This window comes from Mercenaria mercenaria, chromosome 15 (assembly GCF_021730395.1).
Source record: "Mercenaria mercenaria strain notata chromosome 15, MADL_Memer_1, whole genome shotgun sequence".
NCBI classification, from domain to species: domain Eukaryota; kingdom Metazoa; phylum Mollusca; class Bivalvia; order Venerida; family Veneridae; genus Mercenaria; species Mercenaria mercenaria.
Window position 1 is genome coordinate 23196387 of NC_069375.1, and position 22576 is coordinate 23218962.

The following is a 22576-nucleotide window of genomic DNA, read 5'->3' on the forward strand; positions in this document are numbered from 1 at the left end:
AGAGCCAAAACCATCCATTTTGAAATGAACCACAAGCAATTATACCGGAAATCCCTTGAACTATTAATCTTTCCAGCTTAATCAGTTACTTTTTATGTACGCAAGGCTGATAAAGGTTTACGCAAACGATATTAAAGCCTATCAACTCTTAACATCCCATATGGCTTATCAGTCATGATCAACTAAAAGAGAATATGATTAACCACAGTTGCTACTAAATTCACTATAAAGGTTCACTTTGTGGCACAGCAAAACGCTTTATTTGACTAACTTACCTGAGTTAACCTATATTTTAAACCAAAATACAGGTTATAAAATGCTTGAAAAAGTAACTGAAATAGGTTACATAACTTAAAACAGTTACACCCCTGACTGATAATACAATGATAAACAGCAAAATAGACAAAGTGATTTCAACATTTGAAGATAACAAGAGTGTGAATTTATTTGTATGTTAGGATTAAATTTCATGGATTGATGTAACCACAAAAATCCATGAAAATAAGTCCCCCATGAATATTATTGATTTCATGGTACATTGTAACATGTAAATGTCACTCTAGTCAGTTTGTAAATGCTTATATATTACTACTGCCGGTAAAATGAAGGTGTTCTTTAACATCGATATCTACTGAAAGGAGAAAAAACATAAACCTGTAACAAGTAATCAGCATACACATAATCTCCATTCAGATGATAAAGAGCATGAATCCTGGTACAGAGACAGATGACCTGGCAGAGGTTCCCTCACGACCCCTACACGAAATCCTGGTTGTCCTACAAGAATTCAGCTTCTAGTAAATAGTGACCTGCAACTTTCAGTGAAAAACCAGGGAAGCAAAAATTAGCCGCACCATGGAGAAAAACCAACATAGTGCCGATTCGACCACATGGATCCAGACCAGCCTGCGCAAAGCCTATTGCAATTAGAAAAACCATCTAGCATACAGCATGATCCTGAACCAGACATGCGCGGTAGCTCAGTCAGTCAGATATCATGCTTGGTCACAAATGCACTATGTTTGGTTTACTCATGGTGCCGCTCATAAATTCAATTACTTAGATCACAGACTAAGCCACATCAAATAGAAGTGGTACATTTTCATTTAAAACCTTTTTTGATATTAGGAACAAAATTAAAAGCCTCTCCAATTTCAATTTAGATTCATAGTATTCAGGTTCACTAACATTGAATAAACATACAGTTAATGTTATAGAAATAATCAGACTAGTCTCATTGGTAAACATTTTTCCTTGCAACAGGCAATATGCTGAATATGTTGGAACCCAAATGAAGGAACCAGAGAGCTCACTAGAGGGGAAGGAAGTCAGGGGTCTACCTGATGTCGTAGGTATGTACTGTACAAGTTCTTTTTTTTTAATATGGTTTGTATGTTCATGATGCCACATAATGTTAAGTGTGATATTCCAACATTGTGTAAAAGATTAATTTTCAGTATTTCAGACGTTCCTCTCATACACCATTGTACTGGTTTAAAGCTGAATTCTGTTTTACAAGTATATTGAATTGACTCCATGATCCAAAAGGACCACAATATTGAACCCAAGTATGGGTAAACTTTATAGCTGCCACACAACACTTGAAGTTTGCTATTGTGATAGTCAATAAAATCTGTAAGAAGAACCCTTGTGTTTTGGAATCTTCACAAAGTAATGGTTTTATGTCTAAGGATTTTACTCTACATGATGTTGAAGTATTGAACTATATATTACAGTAACAGCAAAAGAAAAATCAAACATTATAGAGCGTATAGCAGCAAGCAGGAAAGAGAGACATGAGTCAACAGTAGAGGAGATGCATCAGGAACTTAGTGTGATCAATTCTGTAAGTTATATACGTTGCTATTTATATGTGTACAGTACTCTTTTACACATTGGCTGGTATGCTTGTGAGTTCATAAACTGTTCATGGCCTTTTTTGGAGGTAGACTTATGCTAAAGCCTTAAACACTTTGAAAAGACAGTTTATTTGGATGAGTACTCAGATGAAAAACTGAAAGGCATGTTATATGATTTTCCAGTTAGGGAAAGAGTTCAGATCTATACCCATTTGTACACCAAGAAAGTTAAATGAACAATTTTTCTCAGTGTGTTTTCTCTTGGTGAAAAAAATCAAACAATATAGATCTAGGTGATTGCAATGTTCAAAAACATTGAACAATGCCTCAACTGTTTATTCAAGTTGAATTTCATGTGGGTTCTGTTATTGGTCAAAGAGTTTTATTGTTTAGTGAACATAGGACTTCCTGCTAAATTTTGAACTGTCCAGTATGGAGTGTATTGTACCCTGAATGGAAATATATCGCATTGTCACACGGTACAAAATTAATGCTAATCACTTATTGGAAGAGAAAAATAGGTATAGAAGAAATACAAATATTGACAATTTCTCTTCTGTCTTTGAATGAATAGCCTTATCAGCAGATACTTTACACCTTTCAGGAGATGGAGCCAGTGATTGCAGAGACCTGTCAGAATTTGTTGCGACGGTTAGAAGAGGATGATGTAGAAATTGCTTCCAAACTCGCTAGAATAGAACAAGATGATGTATGTTGTCTATAACATTTGAAATGCGCCATGAGAAAACCAACATAGTGCGTTTGCGACCAGCATGGATCCAGACCAGCCTGCGCGGATCCATGCTGTTCACTTTCAAATCCTTTTGCAATTAGAGAAACCATTAGCGAACAGCATGGATCCTGATCCGTGCAGTCTGGTCTGGATCCATGCTGGTCGCAAATGCACTATTTTGGTTTCTCACGGCGCGGCTCATTTATTGTTACAGTATTTGTACAGGATAATTTTAATTGTAAAACATTTAAGATGTGCATTTTTAGCCTTCAATAATTGGACTATGTTTTGTTTCTTTAGGGCCTATGACCATTTTAAGACTTGTATTTTTCAATGAGTTGTAATACGTGACTGGGCATATAACAGTTACAGTGCTACCTAATTTACTCCTCTAAAAATTATCAATATCAGTTGAAGTTTAGGAAGTGAAAAATATATAGGATAATGTTTTCGAATACAAAACAAGAGATTAAAAAAAACAACGTTAATCTTTCAAGCAGCTGGCATGTGTTTTAGTTGGTTCAAAATCAGAAAAAGACAAACATTAGCTGTAATTTATTGGTTGCAACTACTATCAAAGTCAAGTTACACTTCAATGAGATATGCATGTGTTGGGCAGTGCATGTGTTGGGCCCTGACTGTACTCAATATCGTGAAAACATTATTGAAGTTATCATCTTTTCATTTAAATATTTGACTTAAAGCATTCATCCTCTTACATGAGTGACATTTTACTTGTCATATAAAGTGAAATAGATCATCCTGTATTAGCACACATGTTTCAATATGAATAATTGCAGGACCATACTGAGTTACTCATTTGGATGAACTGCATGTGTTTGTGGGACCCACGTTCAGTCCATTCAAGAAGGTTAGACAGTCGTGGATATTGGAACTGGATGTCAGTTTGAAGAAAGCTGAAGATGACAGGATGGAAATGGTAAGGGATAAATTGTAAACCTTTTGCATATTATACTGATAATTCACCAGGAAAGCTAAGTTTGCAGATTTCTTGTACTTTACTGCCATTTCAAAATGAATTTTCAAGTTGTGATTCTTTAGATGACATGTTTTGTATAATACGCACATACTTAAGAAAGGATCTCTTACAAAATTGAGTTGCCATTATGACCAATAACTGTGTCCGGTGGTACGTTAAACCAAACTTAACAAAATGACTGTATCTCCAATTGTGCAGGTAGAAAAGGAATCCAACAACAAAAATATTAGAAGTCAAATCATTATGAAATCTTGATGCGGCTTAATTGTTGTTGGCCCCACCTTGATTCAAGTATATCTTCTCTCACATATGGAAGGCTTTCCAGTTTGGTTTGAGACATCTGGTTCTGTCCATTAACCGTATATGCCTGAAACATAGCCAGATGGCACCAGTTGACTTCCTAAACAAATGAGGCAAGAGAGAGACCAACAGAGTCACAGTAGAACTTGTCAATTTTGGCATTGATGAAAATATTATATGGGATGAGCTTATGTAAACTTTTCGTGATTTCTGTAGATTCGTCGAGTATTTAAAGACTATCAAAGCCTTGAGACAGATTGCTCATAAACTATCACTAATCTACACAGAATACAAGGATAGAGAGTCACATTATTGCTTTAACCTAGTGTTTTCACTCTTGATATGGTAAAAAAAGGTCAGACAAATTGATTAGGCAAGAGTGCATTTCAAACATTTATAATGAGATATTCATTTTTTTCTCAGACTTTGTTTCAAAAATTCTGCACAATAATCCAAATTCCATGAAGTACATGTAATGATTGTTTAAACTGCCTCTGTCAAACTGAATAAATGAAAAGGTAATTGTCCCACAATACTAGGGGTCTGAAGATAATGTACTGGGCCTCTGTCAACTGAAAGGTATTGTTCCACAAAACTAGGACATTCTTGACAGAACAGCATAAAACTTTTTTCTATGTCAACAAGAATATCTTTGTAAATTGAAAGGGCAATTATTTCATATGTTTCCAAGTTTTGTGGAAAAAAGGTAAAAATAGCCCTTATTTGCTGATAATGAGTCATAATAAATACCACAGTCACCACTAGGCTTATATTTTGACTTTACAATATATATATAAAAAAAATCTTTATTCCAAAGTGTGGGCAAAATTTTGATTCAAGATGGTCAAGGACTTATTAACCCAGACAAATAGCCTCAATGGTGTGTAATACATTGCCTAAATGTCATACAGTAACAGGAACATTATACATTTGTTTGTTACAGCTGATAAACCAGACTGTGTTGAGTAATCGTAGAGCATACGGAGACTTGTATGTTCGACTGTTGTCTACAGACATTGAGAGGGAGAAATCTCAGCATACTGTATGGAAGCGAAGAGTTGAAGACTGGAAAACACTCAAAACTGAACTGGCAATACAAAAATTCAGGTTTGAAGACAGGAGATATTAACTCTAGTTAGCCATTTTACAATACAGATTATCGGCTTCAAATATTAAGGTGCTGGATATAAAACACTTTCTACAAACAAATGTTCTTTAAACATTGCCACATAAAACAGTACAAACTTATGTTAATATTCACCGGCTTTGTAATTATTGACTTTCATTTGTAGCCTTCATTACACTCCCTGGCTTAGGCTCTATTTCTACTTTAAGGTGTAATAGGAACATTTCTACTCATACAACTAGTGCATTAACTCTGCAAATTTATAATAATTATGAGAAAACTTAATTTTACTTTTTTAAAAGTCAGATTACAGATTTCTTTGTTTGAATAGTAAATTATGATATATTTCATTTAATATTTAATTTCTTTTCTTTTATTCTGACTAGCAGAAAGTTTATGCAAGGATGCAAAGGTTACATCTCACCTCATACATCGCGCGCCGCTGCATTATATGCTGAAAGAAACAGGAGAGCATAAACTCAGTAAAAGGTTGAACTTATCAGCCAGTAAGCAATCATCCAGTACACAATATACAGTACAGTAATATATTTTATGATTATTGTATAAGTTATTCAGCAGTTTTAAATTTGAACTCGAAATAGGGTCAAAACATAACTACAACTCACGACAGGGGTCTAGAATACAGATACATCTCAGAAGTATAATCCAAGATATTATTTTACCATTTATTCAATAAAGGAAACAAACTGAAGTAAAGTTTTATCAGGACAGGAACCAACTGAATACTGATAGCAAGTAAAAACACTTTGCACATCTTGTTGATAAAAAATATAAACTCATATTAGCTCGACAAATCGAAGAATAGTCTAGCCAAATCCTTATCCCCTGGCGTCGCGTCGCGTCGCGTCGGCGTCACACCTTGGATAAAGTTTTTTAGCATGCAAGTACAAACAGCCAACAATGAAAGGCAATTTAGCTTTGAAACATATTTCTTCTTTTACTAGGTCAATTACCAACCTCTCTGGCCAAGTCCCCCATAACTCAGACATGTATTTGAGCAAATTAATGCCCCCATTTGACTTAGAAATTTTGGTTCAAGTTTTACAAGCAAGTTACTACTCTTCTCCAAAACTAATGCCAATTGATAAAGAAACTACACATGTATCTTCGGGGGTTATAAAACTAGTGATAGCAGCAAGTCCATAACTCTGACTTTCCATTATAGTCCAATTATGCCCCCTTATGGACATAGAAAAATCTGGTAAAAGTTTTGCGTGCAAGTACATACAACAATTTCTAAAAGCATATAGAATTAAAACAATTTTTTATCTTTTTCTAGATCCAATTACCAACCTCACTGGGTCAAGTCCCCATAACACTGACATGTTTTTGAGCAAATTATGCCCCCTATTTAGACTAAGATATTTAGGTTAAAGTTTTACATGAAGTTTACATCCTCCAAAACAAAGCATATATTGAAATGAGAACTTCACATGTGTCCTTCGGGGTTATAAAACTAGTTGATAGCAGCAAGTAGCCATAACTCTGACTTCATTTGGCCAAATTATGCCCCCTATAGACATAGAAAATTCCTGGTTAAAGATATTGCGTGCAAGAACATACAACTATTTCTAAAAGGCATATAGATATAAAAACTTATTTTTACTATTTCTGATCATATACCAACCTCACAGGGCACGACCCAAAACCTCTGACATGTTTTGAAGTAAAAAGCAAATTATGCCACTTTTAGACTTAGAAAAATTTGGTTAAAGTTTTACATGCAAGTTAATTAATCTCCAAAACTATGCAGATATTGATTTGAAACTCACATATGTCTTCGGGTTATAAAACTAGTAGATAGATCAAGTCCCCATAGACTCTTAACTCTGACACTTACATTTTGGCCAAAATTATGCCCCCCTTTTGACTTACAAATTCTGGTTAAAGTTTTTGCGTGCAAAACATACAGTTATTACTAAAAGGCATATAGATTTGAAACTTATTTTTTCTTTTCTAGATCAATTACTAACCTCACTGGATCAAGTCCCATAACTCTGGCATGTATTTTGGGCAAATTATGCCCCCTTTTGGACTTTGAAAATTCTGGTTAAAGTTTTACATGCAAGTTTCTATCTCCAAAACTAATGCAGATATTGAATTGAAACTTCTCATGTGCCTTCAGGGTTATAAATCTAGTTGATAGCAGCAAGTCCCATAACTGATATGCATTTTGGTCAAATTATTCCCCCTTTTGAACTTAAAACTCTTTTGATATTTAACTTTTTTGGGTAATATTTTCCTGCTTCTGGGTCAATATTTCGAATAGTCGAGCTTGGCTGTCTTACGGACAGCTCTTGTTAATTTAGACCTTTAGTTACAGCATTATATTTGGTTAAAGGGATTTATTTGTTGTACTGGTATTTATGGGGATATTCTTATGAGACAGTGGATAAAATAAAAATGTCTAATTGAAGGGAATGAATTATTCCTTTCTTAGGTGGGTTTGCATGATTTTTGGCTGACATGTCTCACACATGCCATGTTAGGATAATACAGTTGAACTTCATTCCCTTGAACCAGATGGGACCAGAATAATATGTGCCAGTTATTGGTAGTTCGAGCCATCAAACAAAATGCTGTATATAGGGATTTTGCCAGGACTTGACAATGAGTTTGAATGAAGAGTGGTGTTTGAATTGTCCAAGTTCAAGGGAACGAAGTTTGACTGTATCTGCAAAATGCAGTAAACTAAACTAGACCACCTTTCTGTTTGAATATACATTACTTATACTGCTGGCCAAATACAATAACAAGTAAATTGTAATATCTTTTATACGACAAAGTTGCGCATAATTTTGCAATTTTACACAGATGTATATTCGTCTGTTGATTGTTTACAGGGATTTAATGCCTCCATCATCAACCAAAACATCTGTGTACCACTGGAACAAAGGTGTACAGGATATATCTTTAGAAATTGGTAAGATGTGTTTTACTTACTGCTTTTGTTTTGTCAAGTTGCATAATTGGTGTTTCATTTTGAATAAAGGGAATACATTTACAAAAAAACATTGTTTACTCAAAGCCAGTCATGTTTTAACTTCAAACACCAGTTGAGATACAATGTATAATCAGTATAGATGTGTTATTGAATTGTCATGAATTCTTTTTCATGTTTGGTAAGAGGCATCCATACAAAAGACTATTATATGAAAGTATACGTGTACCTGTTATAATTTTAGTTGGAGGAATGAGTTCAGACTTATCTCTAAGTTTGTTATTTACATCTTGAGGAATACATGAGTCCCACATCACAAGTTTTTTTATCAATTTTCAGATACAACCAATCAGCTACACCTGTCAGCACTGCATAAAGAGTACGAGAATGTTTGTCAGAGCTGTCTCGATGAAATTGAAAGTATAAAGGTACTTCTGAGTTTTGTGAAAACATTCTTTATATTAATTGAGTATTATCCTTTATACCAATTATTTGCCATTTTGTTTAGTTGCATATCAAAAGATTAAATTTTTTTTTTTCAAGTTTAAGATGTTTTAAAGTAGAGAAAACTAGTGAAACAATTCTTGCTTGTCCATTAATTTGAATTAAGCTGCCAGTAAAAACATATTTATTCATGTGGTTAGTACGTGCCCCTTGTCCATGTTTGTTCAAAACTTTGCTTGAAGTGTAGAATTCTTCATGTGAGGAAGGCGTCCAGCTGGCTTACGGAAGGTCGGTGGTTCTACCTAGGGGCCTGCCCATGTCTGAAACAATACCGGGAAAAGCACCTTAGGTCTTCCTCCAGCTTCAAAAGCCACCACTTGGCATGGAATTGTGTTGCTGTGTTAACAAAACAAACTAAATTATTGAAATTTTCTTCACTGCTGTCAGTAAAATATAAATATTATTGGTAAACTGTTCCTAAGACTGGTAACATACATGTTTATACTTCAAAAAAATCTGATAAAACACATTGAAGAAACTTATGAAAGCATTATTTGTGTTTTACAGAATGAGCTAGTGGAGACAGGTGTGTGTACAGAGAGTAGAGCTAAAACTGTGGTGGAGGAATTCATGATTCCGCTGGTAGGTGGTCGACAGAGAATCTATGAGCAGAACCTGGAGACTATGGAGGTAAGCATTTAAAGATTTTTGTCTCTACTGATTTTATCAGATGGGTAGCAGTGAGTTTAGTAGCCAGTCAAAACCTTAGTATCTGATTGGCTGTTTTTTTAGCATGGCCAGTGGCAAGGTTGCATTTTGGAACTGGTCTTTGAACTGTTTTATTCATAAATGATATTGAACTGTTATATTTCTAAAAGAAAGCTGCAAATTAATGACCATTTAATCATGGTTGCAGACTTCTTACCACATCTTTCACCCAACATTCGGTCCAAGTCTTCTCAGAGCTGTTTTTTTTTAAGGAAGGAACCCATCAGACTGGTTTGTTAAAGGTCAGTCGTTCCACAAGGTTATCTGCTTGTGTCTGAAATATTGTTCAAGACACAACTCGGTCATACTAAGCACAATTAAAGTTGAAAAGTTTCAATGTGACCTTAGCTGATAGTTTGATATTTAACCAAGCAAAAACAAAATTGATTACTTGATGGTAAGTTAGCATGCTTTTGTCTAAGTTGTTATTGAAGACTTGTACAGTTTATATTTTTAGCTCACCTGTCATATAGTGACAAGGTAAGCTTTTGTGATCACCCTTGGTCCGTCGTCAGTCCGTCCGTGCGTGCGTCTGTCAACAATTTCTTGTCTGCACGATGGAGGTTTCATTTATGATTTTATTTTAACCAAACTTGCACACAACTTGTATCACCATAAGATCTCGTTTCCTTTCTTGAACTGGCCAGATCCCATTACGGGTTCCGGAGTTATGGCCCCTGAAAGGGCCAAAATTAGCTATTTTGACTTTGTCTACACAATAGCAGCTTCATTTATGATTTGATTTTTAACAAACTTGCACACAACTTGTATCACCATAAGATCTTGGTTCCTTACTTGAACTGGCCAGATTCCATTATGGGTTCCAGAGGTACAGCCCCTGAAAGGGCCAGAATTAGCTATTTTGACCTTGTCTGCACAATAGCAGCTTCATTTATGGTTTTATTTTAGCCAGACTTGCACACAACTTGTATCACCATAAGATCTTGGTTCCTTTTTTTGAACTGGCCAAATTGCATTATGGGTTCCAGAGTGATGGCCCCTGAAAGGGCCAGAATTAGCTATTTTGACCTTGTCTGCACAATAGCAGCTTCATTTTTGATTCGAATTTAATCAAACTTGCACAAAACTTGTATCACCATAAGATCTCAGTTCCTTCCTTGAACTGGCCAGATCCCATTATGGGTTCCAGAGTTATGGCCCCTGAAAGGGCCAGAATTAGCTATTTTGACCTTGTCTGCACAATAGCAGCTTCATTTATGATTTGATTTTATCCAAACTTGCACACAAGTTGTGTCACCACAAAATCTTGGTTCCTTTATTGAACTGGCCAGATTCCCTCATGGGTTCCAGAGTTATGGCCCCTTAAAGGTCCAAAAGTGGCTATTTTGGCTTTTGCAGCCATATAGAGACTTCATTTATGATATGATTTGATACAAACTTCCAAAATATTTTCAACAACAATAAATCTTGGATTCCATGACGAATCTATCAGATCCAATCGTAGGTTCCAGAGTTATTTTATATCTGATTACCTCCCCTGATTATAATTAAAATGGATTTATATCAGTAAGTACTTATAGGACTTATTTGTAATTTCATTGTCATTAGTTGGACTGAGACAATCAGGGTAGATAACTATGGACTGATTTTATTCCAAATTACCTCCCTTTATTTCAAATTAAAATGGGTATATCTCCGTAACTAATGAAGATACTGATCTGAAATTTCATTTATGTCAACAGATGGACTTGGACAATCAGTGAAGATACATATTGACTGAATTTATGACAAATGGCCTCCCTTTATTTTTTTATCTAAATGAATACACCTTAGCAGCTTTTAATGAGATTGGTTTGAAACGTTATTTATGTCTTCCATGGTAAGAAATAATCATATTAGATAACTCTTGATTGAACATTTATTGAATACTTTACTAATATATTGTTGTATAGGCTTGTACTCTGTATCTTCTACATGCATATACCAATGCATGATTACCTTCCCTGATTTTAATAAAAATGGATTTATCTCGGTAAATATTTATAGAACTCTTTTGAAATTTCATTATTGTCTTTAGTTGGACTGAGGCAATCAGGGTAGATAGCTATGGACTGATTTTATGTCAAATTACCTCCCTTTGTTTCAAATTAAAATGGGTGTATCTCAGTAACCAATGAAATTACTGATTTGAAATGTCATTTGTGCCATCAGATGGACTCGGACAATCAGGGTAGATAACTTTTGACTGAATTTATTGTACCCCCCGACAACAAAGTTGTAAGGGGGGGTATACTGGTTTCAGGTTGTCTGTCTGTCTGTCCGTCTGTCTGTCTGTCTGTCCGTCTGTCCGTAGACGCAATCTTGTGCGCTCCATCTCTCCTTATCCCCTTGACAGAATTTAATGAAACTTCACACAAGTGATCAGTACCAACAGTAGTTGTGCATGGGGCATGTTAGGTTCTTTCAGAAAAAAAATTTGCAGAGTTATGGGACTTTGTTTTTTTGTTACTATACTATATACATAGACACAATCTTGTGCGCACCATCTCTCCTCATCCCCTTGACACAATTTAATGAAACTTCACACAAGTGATCAGTAACAACAGTAGTTGTGCATGGGGCATGTTAGGTTCTTTCAGAAAAAAAATTTGCAGAGTTATGGGACTTTGTTTTTTTGTTACTATACTATATACATAGACACAATCTTGTGCGCACCATCTCTCCTCATCCCCTTGACACAATTTAATGAAACTTCACACAAGTGATCAGTATCAACAGTAGTTGTGCATGGGGCATGTTAGGTTCTTTCAGCGACAAAAATTGCAGAGTTATGGGACTTTGTTTCTTGTTAACATACCATGTACATACAGTCTGCATATGCAATCTTGTGCATGCCTAATCTACCAAACCCTTACACACAATTTAATGAAACTTCACACAAGTGATCAGTACCAACCCTAGTTGTGCATGGTGCATGTTACATTCTTTTAGATAAATATTCTGCATAGTTATGGGACTTTGTTTTTTGTTACTTTACTGTATACATACAGTCTATATACATACAGTCCACGTAATTATGCAATCTTGTGTGCGTCAAATTGCAATGTACTGTGTCAGTGCATGCGGGGGGTACATTCATCACCTTTAGTGATAGCTCTAGTTACAAATTGCCTCCCTTTATTTCATGTAAACGAATATATATCAGCAGCATTTAATGAGATTGGTTTTAAATGTTATTTAAATCTTCCAGGGTAAGGAATAGTCATGTTAGTACAAAAATGCAGCATTTGAGCCAAGGACCCTCAAACTTGGTATGGAAATTGGCCGTGACTAGGTCAAAGGGACTGTTACAAGAAAATGTTTATCCTGATGATATTTAATGTGTATGCCTATGTGCTCTATGTCAAACTTGATCATATCATTTTGAGCAATGGTACTCAGGTGAGCGATACAGGGCCATCATGGCCCTCTTGTTTACTATAAATATTTATGTATATTGTTTCAAATATTTTTTTAATTGGATTATGATTTTTTGTCAATGTTAGAAATCTCTAGAAGAACAGAACAAGCAGACAACAGAGCAGCTGAAATCATTGTTCAAGTTTGCCCAGGGGACAGCACATGTCTGGGATGTACATGAAATTGGCTTGGCTCGCCAAGAGAGGGCGCTTCAGGAGAAACTAGAGCAGTGCCGACAGACTCATGATAACCAGAACCAGGTAGCATTAACCTCTTAATGTTTCTATTAATAGAAAAAAGTGCTACAATAGTTCACTATTTACAAAACAAAATGACCACATAATTTTTATGCCCCCCTTCGAAGAAGGAGGGGTATATTGTTTTGCAGATGTCAGTTGGTCAGTCAGTCTGTCGGTCAGTCTGTATGTAGACCAATACGTTTCCGGATGATAACTCAAGAACGCTTGGGCCTAGAATCATGAAAGTTGATAGGGAAGTTGGCCATCACCGTCAGATGACCCCTATTGATTTTGAGATCTGTATGTCAAAGGTCAAGGTCGCAGTGACCCTGATTAGTAGAACAGTTTCCGGATGATAACTCAAGAACGCTATGGTCTAGGATCATGAAAGTTTATAGGGAGGTTGGTCATCACCAGCAGATGACCCCTATTGATTTTGAGGTCAGTATGTCAAAGGTCAAGGTCACAGTGACCCTGAACAGTAAAACGGTTTCCGGATGATAACTCAAGAAGGCTTGGGCTTAGGATCATGAAAGTTGATAGGGATATATGTCATCACAAGTAGATGACCCCTATTGATTTTGAAGTCAGTAAGTCAAAGGTCAAGGTCACAGTGACCCTGAACAGTAAAACGGTTTCCGGATGATAACTAAAGAACTCTTGGGCTTAGGATCATGAGTGTTGAAGGGGAGGTTGGTCATGACCAGCAGATGGCCCCTATCAATTTTAAGGTCAGTATATCAAAGGTCAAGGTCACAGTGACCAGGAACAGTAAAATGGTTTCCGGGCAATAACTTAAGAACGCTTAGGCCTAATTTCAAGAAAATTGATAGTGACGTTGGTCATGACCAGTAGATGACCCCTATTGATTTTGAGGTCATTAGGTCAAAGGTCAAGGTCACATTTGCCAGGAACAGTTAAATGGTTTCTGATCTTCTTGTCCAAAACCACAGGGCCTAGGGCTTTGATATTTGGTATGTAGTAAAATCTAGTGGTCCTCTACCAAGATTATTCAGATTATTTCCCTGGGGTCAAATATGGCCCCACCCTGGGGGTCACATGGTTTATATAGACTTATATAGGAAAAAACTTTGAAAAACCTCTTGTCCAAAACCACAGGTCCTAGGGCTTTGATATTTTGTATATGACATCATCTAGTGGTCCTCTACTAAGATTGTCCAAATTATTCCCCTAGGGTCAAATATGGCCCCACCCTGGGGGTTACATGGTTTACATAGACTTATATAGGGAAAAAACTTTGAAAATCTTCTTGTCCAAACCACAAAGACCAGGGCTTTGATATTTGTAATGTAGCATCATCTAGTGGTTCTCTACCAAATTTGTTCAAATTATCCCTCTAGGGTCAAATATGGCCCCACCCCGGGGGTCACATGGTTCATATAGACTTATATAGGGAAAAACTTAGAAACTTCATGTCTATAATCTACATCATTCAAATTTGGACCACATGTATTGTTTTGAGTGACAAGATGAGTATATAACATGAGTTGACCTTGATCTTGACCTAGTGACCTACTTCCACATTTCTGTAGCTACAGCCTTCAAATTTGGACCAGATGCATAGGTTTGTGTACCGAAACAAACTTTGACATTGTTATTGACCTAGTGACCTACTTTCACATTTTTGAAGGTACAGGCTTCAAATTTGGACCACATGCATAGTTTTGTGTTCTGAAATAAAATTTGACCTTGATTTTGACCGAGTGACCTTCTTTCACATTTCTCAAGCTACAGCCTTCAAATTTGGACCACATGCATGGCTTTGTGTACCGAAATGAACTTTGATCTTGAGATTGACCTAGTGACCTACTTTCACATTTCTGAAGCTGCAGGCTTCAAATTTGGACTGCATGCATATTTTTGTATTCTGAATTGAAATTGACATTGATTTTTACCTAGTACCTACTTTCACATTTCTCAAGCTACAGCCTCCAAATTTGAAGCACATGCATAGTTCTGTCTACCAAAATGAACTTTGACCTTGAAATTGATCTAGTGACCTACTTTCACATTTCTCAAGCCACAGCTTTCAAATTTGGACCACATGCACAGTGTTTTGTACCGAAATGAAATTTGACCTTGATTTTGATCTTGAGCAAGTCTTGAAATTTGGAACATTCAAAAATGGCTCAGTGGTCGGTGCCAAGATCACTCTGTGATCTCTTGTTAGGTTAAAGGTCAAGGTCAGATTGGACCAGAACAGTAGAACTTTTGTTTACAGTGAGCATATAATTTCTGTTCCTTGTGCAATTAGTGAATGCATCAAGGGGGGAGGGGGGGGGGCGGCATTTCGTGTTCGACGAGCTCTTGTTGCTACAGTGAAACCCCTCTAAACTGAACAAGCACTAGACAAGATTTTATGTTAGGCTTGGAGAGATTATCTGTATAAAGAGGTTTTATCAGTGCAACAAATATTACAAAGCATAAACATTTGTATAATAACATAATGTCCTGATATATTTTAAGTTCTGAATCAATTTGTTTCCCTTATTAATTAACAGTGTTAAAGCTTTTGTTGACAAGTGCAACCAGTAAAGAGTAAGTTCCACTAGCCATGAGTCAAAAATAAGACTGCCTTTAAGATTGCTCAGTTTTCAAGGGTAACTTTATGTTGATATATATTATAAGAGGTCTCGTCTGGAGAAATTATTACCTTTCGAGAATAGTGGGGTACAGGTTTATAGGGGTATTTTTTTCTCTTGAAATAAGTATTTTTTTGGGGACCACAAAATTTGTTCAGTTTGCAGGGCAGTTTGGTTTTCAGGGGTTTCAGTTTGGAGGGGTCTCAGTATACTGTGAAATCATTTGATTTTGTGAGAATGGAACTCCTTGAATTTCACAAATGCGGCTGTTTTATGGGAATATAAATTCAACTTTCGGAGTTAACATTAATGGAACATTTACTTGTTTCTTGAGATTTAATTTTAGGATTGACAAAACCACAAAAACCACAAAAATTAGTCCCCTATGAATATCAGTGATTTTACAGAATATTGAAATACTAGACATGCATGTCATTGTCACAACAAACATATCCTATTACCTTTTTTTTTATGTTATGCATTTTCTTACATTTAGGCTGTTAGCTTGTGTTATGAAAAGAAAAGGAACACAAGTTGTTAGAAAAGAAATTTGGATGACTGCCATGCAGATTCTTGATTTCATATTTTCTACACTTCCCTGTGTAAAATTGCATCCTATATTGTATAACATATATCTGTAATATAGATAGTTACATTTATTTTTTCAGTGAATATATACGTCAAGGATTTGAAATTGATAGAGTAAATAAGGCATGGGTATATGATAGATGTAATTTGATACAAGTTGATAGTTGTTTGTATATGTATCAGTCCTGAAGGCTTTTGTGAGGTACATAATGTTACACTGAGCCTGTAGTTGCAAGATGTTAACTTCACACTAGCGACTTGCACACATAAGTAATAAATATAATATTCCCTATGCATTTATTTATTAGCTCATCTGATTTTTTGAAAAAAAATGATGAGTTATTGTCATCACTTGAGCGGTTGTCGGCGTCGGCGTCGGCGTCTGCGTCGGCGTTGCCTGGTTAAGTTTTATGTTTAGGTCAGCTTTTCTCCTAAACTATCAAAGCTATTGCTTTGAAACTTGGAATACTTGTTCACCATCATAAGCTGGCCCTGTATAGCAAGAAACATAACTCCATCTTGCTTTTTGCAAGATTTATGGCCCCTTTTGTACTTAGAAAATATCAGATTTCTTGGTTAAGTTTTATGTTTAGGTCAACTTTTCTCCTAAACTATCAAAGCTATTGCTTTGAAACTTGGAATACTTGTTCACCATCATAAGCAGACCCTGTACGTCAAGAATCATAACTCCATCTTGCTTTTTGCAAGATTTATTGCCCCTTTTGGACTTAGAAAATCAGTTTTCTTGGTTAAGTTTTATGTTTAGGTCAGCTTTTATCCTAAACTATCAAAGCTATTGCTTTAAAACTTGCAACACTTGTTTACCATCATAAGTTGACCCTGTATAGCAAGAAACATAACTCCGTCCTGCTTTTTGCAAGATTTATGGCCCCTTTTTGACTTAGAAAATATCAGATTTCTTGGTTAAGTTTTATGTTTAGGTCAACTTTTTCTCTTAAACTATCAAAGCTATTGCTTTGAAACTTGCAACACTTGTTCACCATCATAAGCTGACCCTGTACAGCAAGCAACATAACTCCATCCTGCTTTTTGCAATAATTATTGCCCCTTTTGGACTTAGAAAATCATTTTCTTGGTTGAGTATTATGTTTAAGTCAACTTTTCTCATAAACTATTAAAGCTATTGCTTTAAAACTTGCAACAGTTTTTCACCATCATAAGTGGACACTGTACATGAAGAAACATAACTCTATCCTGCTTTTTGCAAGAATGATGGCCCTTTTTAGACTTAGAAAATCATGGGTAGGACAATATTTCTATTACACAAAAAAAATCAGATGAGCGTCAGCACCCGCAAGGCGGTGCTCTTGTTTTATTGTGTTACAATGTATAATTTTTCCCTCTCTTACAGGACAAGGAGGCTCACCTGGATATCATCATGGACAGAATGAGACAGGACGCCACTGAGAAAGCTCTCAAAGACAGTCTCAAAAGGGCATTGGACATGCTTGAAAAAATTAGACATGCGTAAGTAATTGATATACTTAACAAAAAAACAAACACATTATGAAAGCCTTTATCTTATCATCATTTGTGACCATCAAAGAAGCAGTTTCCCTATTAAGACATCAGTTTAAAGTAGAAAAACTTGAAAATGAACTTAGGAGAATTAAGTTTAGCAGTGATATTCCGGACCTATCATGTCATAACAATAGCAAGCAAAAACAACAACAGAGACAATAAAGATATTGTACAATTATAGAAAATTTGAAGCATATATATGGGATTTCTTAGGGGTTCCTTAATATAGTGTCCCAGTTTTAGCAAGAATTTTGCATTTCATTGCAAAGATCACTTTATTTTAAAAAATTCTGCATTTGCTGAAGAAGTTGTCAGTAGGTACAATCATACTTTGTTACAGTAATGCTCTAGACAAGGGTATGTGCAGGTGAAGTAAATTCTATAACCAATTGTGTTACAAGTGGTTTCAAAAAAGAATATTATCCTGCAGTAATGATCAAGACTTAGTTTAGAATACCTATGAAGAGTTGACACTGTTAAGTTATTTACATGTATATGTAGATATGAGATATTCCACCAAGACCAGACAAACATCGTAAAGGGATATCCAGACATGGTGAAGTCAGAACTCAAGAATTACGACGAGGCATTATTAAGACTCTTCATGGTAGACAGAAATAAACCAGTAAGTTATTGTCTTATTGTACTCTCACTCTGATGTTCTAAGATTATTGATATGAGTCTGTATACACAAGCACTTGGACCATCCAGTGAATATTTATTTCATTCCTACCCTTAAAGGAATTATGACTCTGATGATTTGACACATTTTCACAAATAATGAGTTACATTACTGTGTGATTTCATCTTCTCAAGTCTATGATAAAATTTCTATTCTGTTTCGTGTTGAATGAATTTAGTATCGGTATTAAAGATAATGCACATTTCAATAGGACATGAAAAGAAAAGATTTTTGACAACTTTTACTGTAAGCCTGTTCTTAATGACTGTGCTCTCTCAAATTCACTGAGAGTGTATAATTATACGTGCCTTAGAGTCTGTAAATAAAACTGTTTTTGTAAATGTGTTTTAATCTTCTTTCATTTCACTTCTTAATAAGAAGCGAAAGGTATGTAAGAAACTATTTCAAAGGGAGGTTTTCAGGAGAAAAACTGTCAGAAATAATTACATGTTTTGGTTTTTAGATTAACCTTTAGCCTGCTGGCTTTGTGACCAGTACAGACCAGTGCATGCTGATCATGGTCTGCACTGTTCGCTATTCAGTCAGTAAACTTTTTAATGAACACCCCTTCGAATAATAAATGGTACTGCCCAAATTGAATAATGGACCAGTCCATTGTAGAAATTTAGCAGGCTAAAGGTTAACTTACACTTACCGAAAAAATGGTTATGGCTACTCACTAACTCGAGAAAGCTTTTTCCTGTGATAATTAAATATGACGATGTGACTGTGGAAGTAACTATAGGGTGATTTTTAAATATTGAAATTTAAAATTGTTGCTCAGTTGGCACCGGAAGTTGAAGAGGCAGGTGAGGAATCTGCTCCGGCCGAGTCAAAATCGGTTGAGCCGGAACCTTCTGATGAAGAAGATGGGGTAAGACAGGCTATTGTGCTGTAATGAAGCATGCTACACACCCCTCTAACAGTACAATGTAGTGCTCCATTTTTAACTTGTTTATTATCGTTTCTGAAATTACTCATTATTTTTCAGTTGCCATTTGCATATTTATGTTTTTTGCTAGCAGTTGTTACTTGTTGAACCATTGGCTACCCATATACCTTAACAAACCATTTTCTTAACAGTAACATGTATAGTTTCCCAGATAATGATCCACTTCCTCAGTTTTGACGATGTATCATTTTCAGAATTAACTAGAAGATTTTCTTTACAGTTATAACATTGCACAAATGCATGCAGTCATTATTGTAACTTGCAGTTTAAATGCTTTAACTTGTACATTGCATTTTATATAATAAAGTTTTCTTTGGCATTATATTGTTGTAACAAATTTCAGTACCTTTTGCCAAATATTTTTGAAGTGAGATATATTCTTTTTAGATGGGACTGATCATATCCCTATACTTTTCCTTTGTTTCCTGGTGATTTTAATACTGTGAAATCATTTTTATTCGCGTAGGACGAATTTTCGCGTATTTCGCGCAAGGACCGATGCGCAAATTTAAGACCGCGCTATTATTATTTTTTAATTATATTTTTCATTACTAAAATTGAAAATGCGCGAATTAAAGCCCGCGCGAAACAGTCCTTTTCCACGTACGTTGCGAATTTATATGATTTCACAATGATAAAATATATATACAATTTTTCATTACCCTTTTGAGAACAGATTTGTAAATCATTGCTTTAAAGAACAAAGATTTTAAACACATTGTATCATAGATCTGCTAGTTATCTTAAATGTACAGACTTGAGGAAGTTGATGTAGATAGTTTCTTATATAATATCAGGTAGAGTTGTTCTTTTTCTTTTAGTATATATTGCATGTTACAGTAGATTTATAGATACTTCAAGCTACCTAATACAGGTTTTAATCTCAGTGGTAAATCACTGATAGAGCATTTTTGGTGGCTGCTGCCACCAGTGTTAAAAAGAATACTCTGTTTGAGAAATCTTGTCAGTTGTTAATACCATCCTAACAACCAAAAATAGTTCCAGGGCTTTCCAGGGAAATAATTATCTACACAACGTGCAGAATATGCAATGCTGCAATATATGCCTTAATACCATTTTTAATGTAAATTCGGCAACTAAAATCAATACAAACTGAAGTCAACGTTTTAATTAAAACAACTACGTGTATGAATACAAATATGCAAATTTATGATCACATGAATAAACGTTGACCTCATGTCACCTGAACTGAGCGATGATATTGATTAGCTATTGCATAGTACTGGCCGAGGTCACGTAGCTTATAACGTAGAAAAAGTTGAAACCTAGCCGGGAATCCAGACTGACAATTCAAACATGTTTCCTAACCGCATTGTCACATGTATAACTCCCGAAATATAAGACTGTATTTGATAAAGAACGATGACTTCTAATAGCAACAATAATCTACAGATTATATACATCTACAGATAATCCACGGCTAAAAATAGAAACGGAATTTCAACGGAAAAGTTTCCGAACATTTCCGGTCCATAGACAATACCAGTTTGTACCTACCATAGCTTTTCCAGCAAGTTGTAACGATTTTCAAGTATGTCAGAATAATCTTAAATGTTCGTCAATCATAGCTATCAAAATATAAGATATTATGTTAATGCAACCCTAGTGATCTAAGAATGTTACCGAATTTTAGACAGTTTTGTCTCGTTGTCGTTTCAAACACTCGAAAATATGACCACATGTTAATTAGGCTATTTATAGAAAATCGATAATCAGCAGTGATACGGATTTCCTCAGGCGTTGCTACTGCCTTAATTTTAACACTTATTAGCGCACTAATTTAGTAAGATGATTTATGAACAGAACAGAACAGGACAGTAATTTATTGATATAACTTAAACATGTACAGTTCATCGTTATATTAAGAACAAAATATAATTAAACATGCTTTGCAATACGAGAGTGAACAAAACAAAAGAATATTCAGCTAAAATTCATTCAATATTGTTTGCAATGTGACCTGCTATGAGAATTAAAGACATGTATGTTTTCTAAATTATATTCCCTCACGGATAATCTTCCTTCAGCAAATGTACAACATAAGATACTATATTAATGCATAGATACACATGTATTCGGTACAATTTCGTCTAACAAAACACAAATTATCAACGGGCGCAGTGATGATATCAATACTCGCCTTTTTGAAACGACAATGTCAGACTGTATCAAGCCATCAGATAACAGATTTGACCAACTTAAAAATTGAATATTGTTTTAAGACAGATTCTGCTCACGTCAGTCGCACCAAGAGTAAACCAACATAGTGCATTTGTGACCAGCATATGGACCTGCGGATCCGCACAGTCTGGTCCATGCTGTTCGCTAACGGTTTCTCTAGTTGCAACTATAGGCTTTGAAAGTGAACAACATGGATCCTGAAATATCTGGATTGATACAAATATGTATAAAAATTAAAACAGTTTCGTTTCGCCAGTTACATAATTTATTTTTCGATTTTTTTTTCACGGTCTGACTAAAGTTGTAAGTTTGTCTGACTTAAATGTCCAACATTTTTGCGAAGCCTGCTGTTATGTCTAGCGGACTTTTGAGTACCGGTATAACAGATGGAGTGATAATTAATGCGCCTCTTAAATACACTGGCTGCAGAATTGAAATTCTGAGGTGCATTTGTGGTGCATGTTTTGTGCTGTTTTCTTCCACAAAAATTTCATGAAAACCAAAGTTATCCGATAAGGACAAAATCAGTGTGCATATAATTAATGACAGGCACTGTCCAAAAGCTTTAGAAAGAAATCTTAAAAGCTGAATAATTTGTAGAAAAAAACTTATATCATTTATTTACAGTAAAATAATTTAAGTTGTTGTTTTCGTCACAAATAATCAAAAAGGATCAGAACTATTCGTTAAAGACAGAATCAGTGTGTATGTAAACAATGACTGGCAATGAAAAAAAGATTAATTTTAAAACCAAAGCTGAATATTTTGCACCCCCCCCCCCCCCCCCCCCAAAAAAAAAAGTTCTTCTGGTTTATATTAATAATTCCTCAAATGTCACTTTCATTGTTATATTTTACACATTGATAAGCAGCCACCATCAGCGCTTTGAGCGCTTTGATTCTTACATGCAGGAGGTCTGCTATGTTATTGTGAATCATTTCATAAAAGTGGTACTAGTAGCTTCCTTGTTTTGCACTCGGCATAAAGTAAAATAGGACTGGTGAACCTGGTGTCAATATAATGGCTATCACGTAATGTGTCTACAACCTGATATTTCAGCAAGGCAGCAGTATAAAGCTAGATATTGTGCTCACAAAAAGACACTAAACCCAAACACATACGTATATGTTAGTTTTAAGCTACCCATATGGGTATA

At 35.3% G+C, this 22576-nt stretch overlaps 1 protein-coding gene across 1 annotated transcript in view; it reads left to right on the plus strand.

Moving 5' to 3' along the window:
- The window catches only part of LOC123548415 (coiled-coil domain-containing protein 180-like), a 70809-nt gene that overhangs the window by 2334 nt on the left and 45899 nt on the right, over positions 1 to 22576 (plus strand). The window contains exons 3-15 of the mRNA XM_053524129.1: positions 1206 to 1352; positions 1737 to 1846; positions 2464 to 2568; positions 3393 to 3497; positions 4836 to 4999; positions 5408 to 5489; positions 7854 to 7962; positions 8320 to 8408; positions 8992 to 9114; positions 12699 to 12872; positions 17415 to 17530; positions 18086 to 18209; positions 19051 to 19140. Coding sequence (XP_053380104.1) covers positions 1206 to 1352; positions 1737 to 1846; positions 2464 to 2568; positions 3393 to 3497; positions 4836 to 4999; positions 5408 to 5489; positions 7854 to 7962; positions 8320 to 8408; positions 8992 to 9114; positions 12699 to 12872; positions 17415 to 17530; positions 18086 to 18209; positions 19051 to 19140 — 1538 coding nt within the window. The remainder of the gene's footprint in view (positions 1 to 1205; positions 1353 to 1736; positions 1847 to 2463; positions 2569 to 3392; positions 3498 to 4835; positions 5000 to 5407; positions 5490 to 7853; positions 7963 to 8319; positions 8409 to 8991; positions 9115 to 12698; positions 12873 to 17414; positions 17531 to 18085; positions 18210 to 19050; positions 19141 to 22576) is intronic.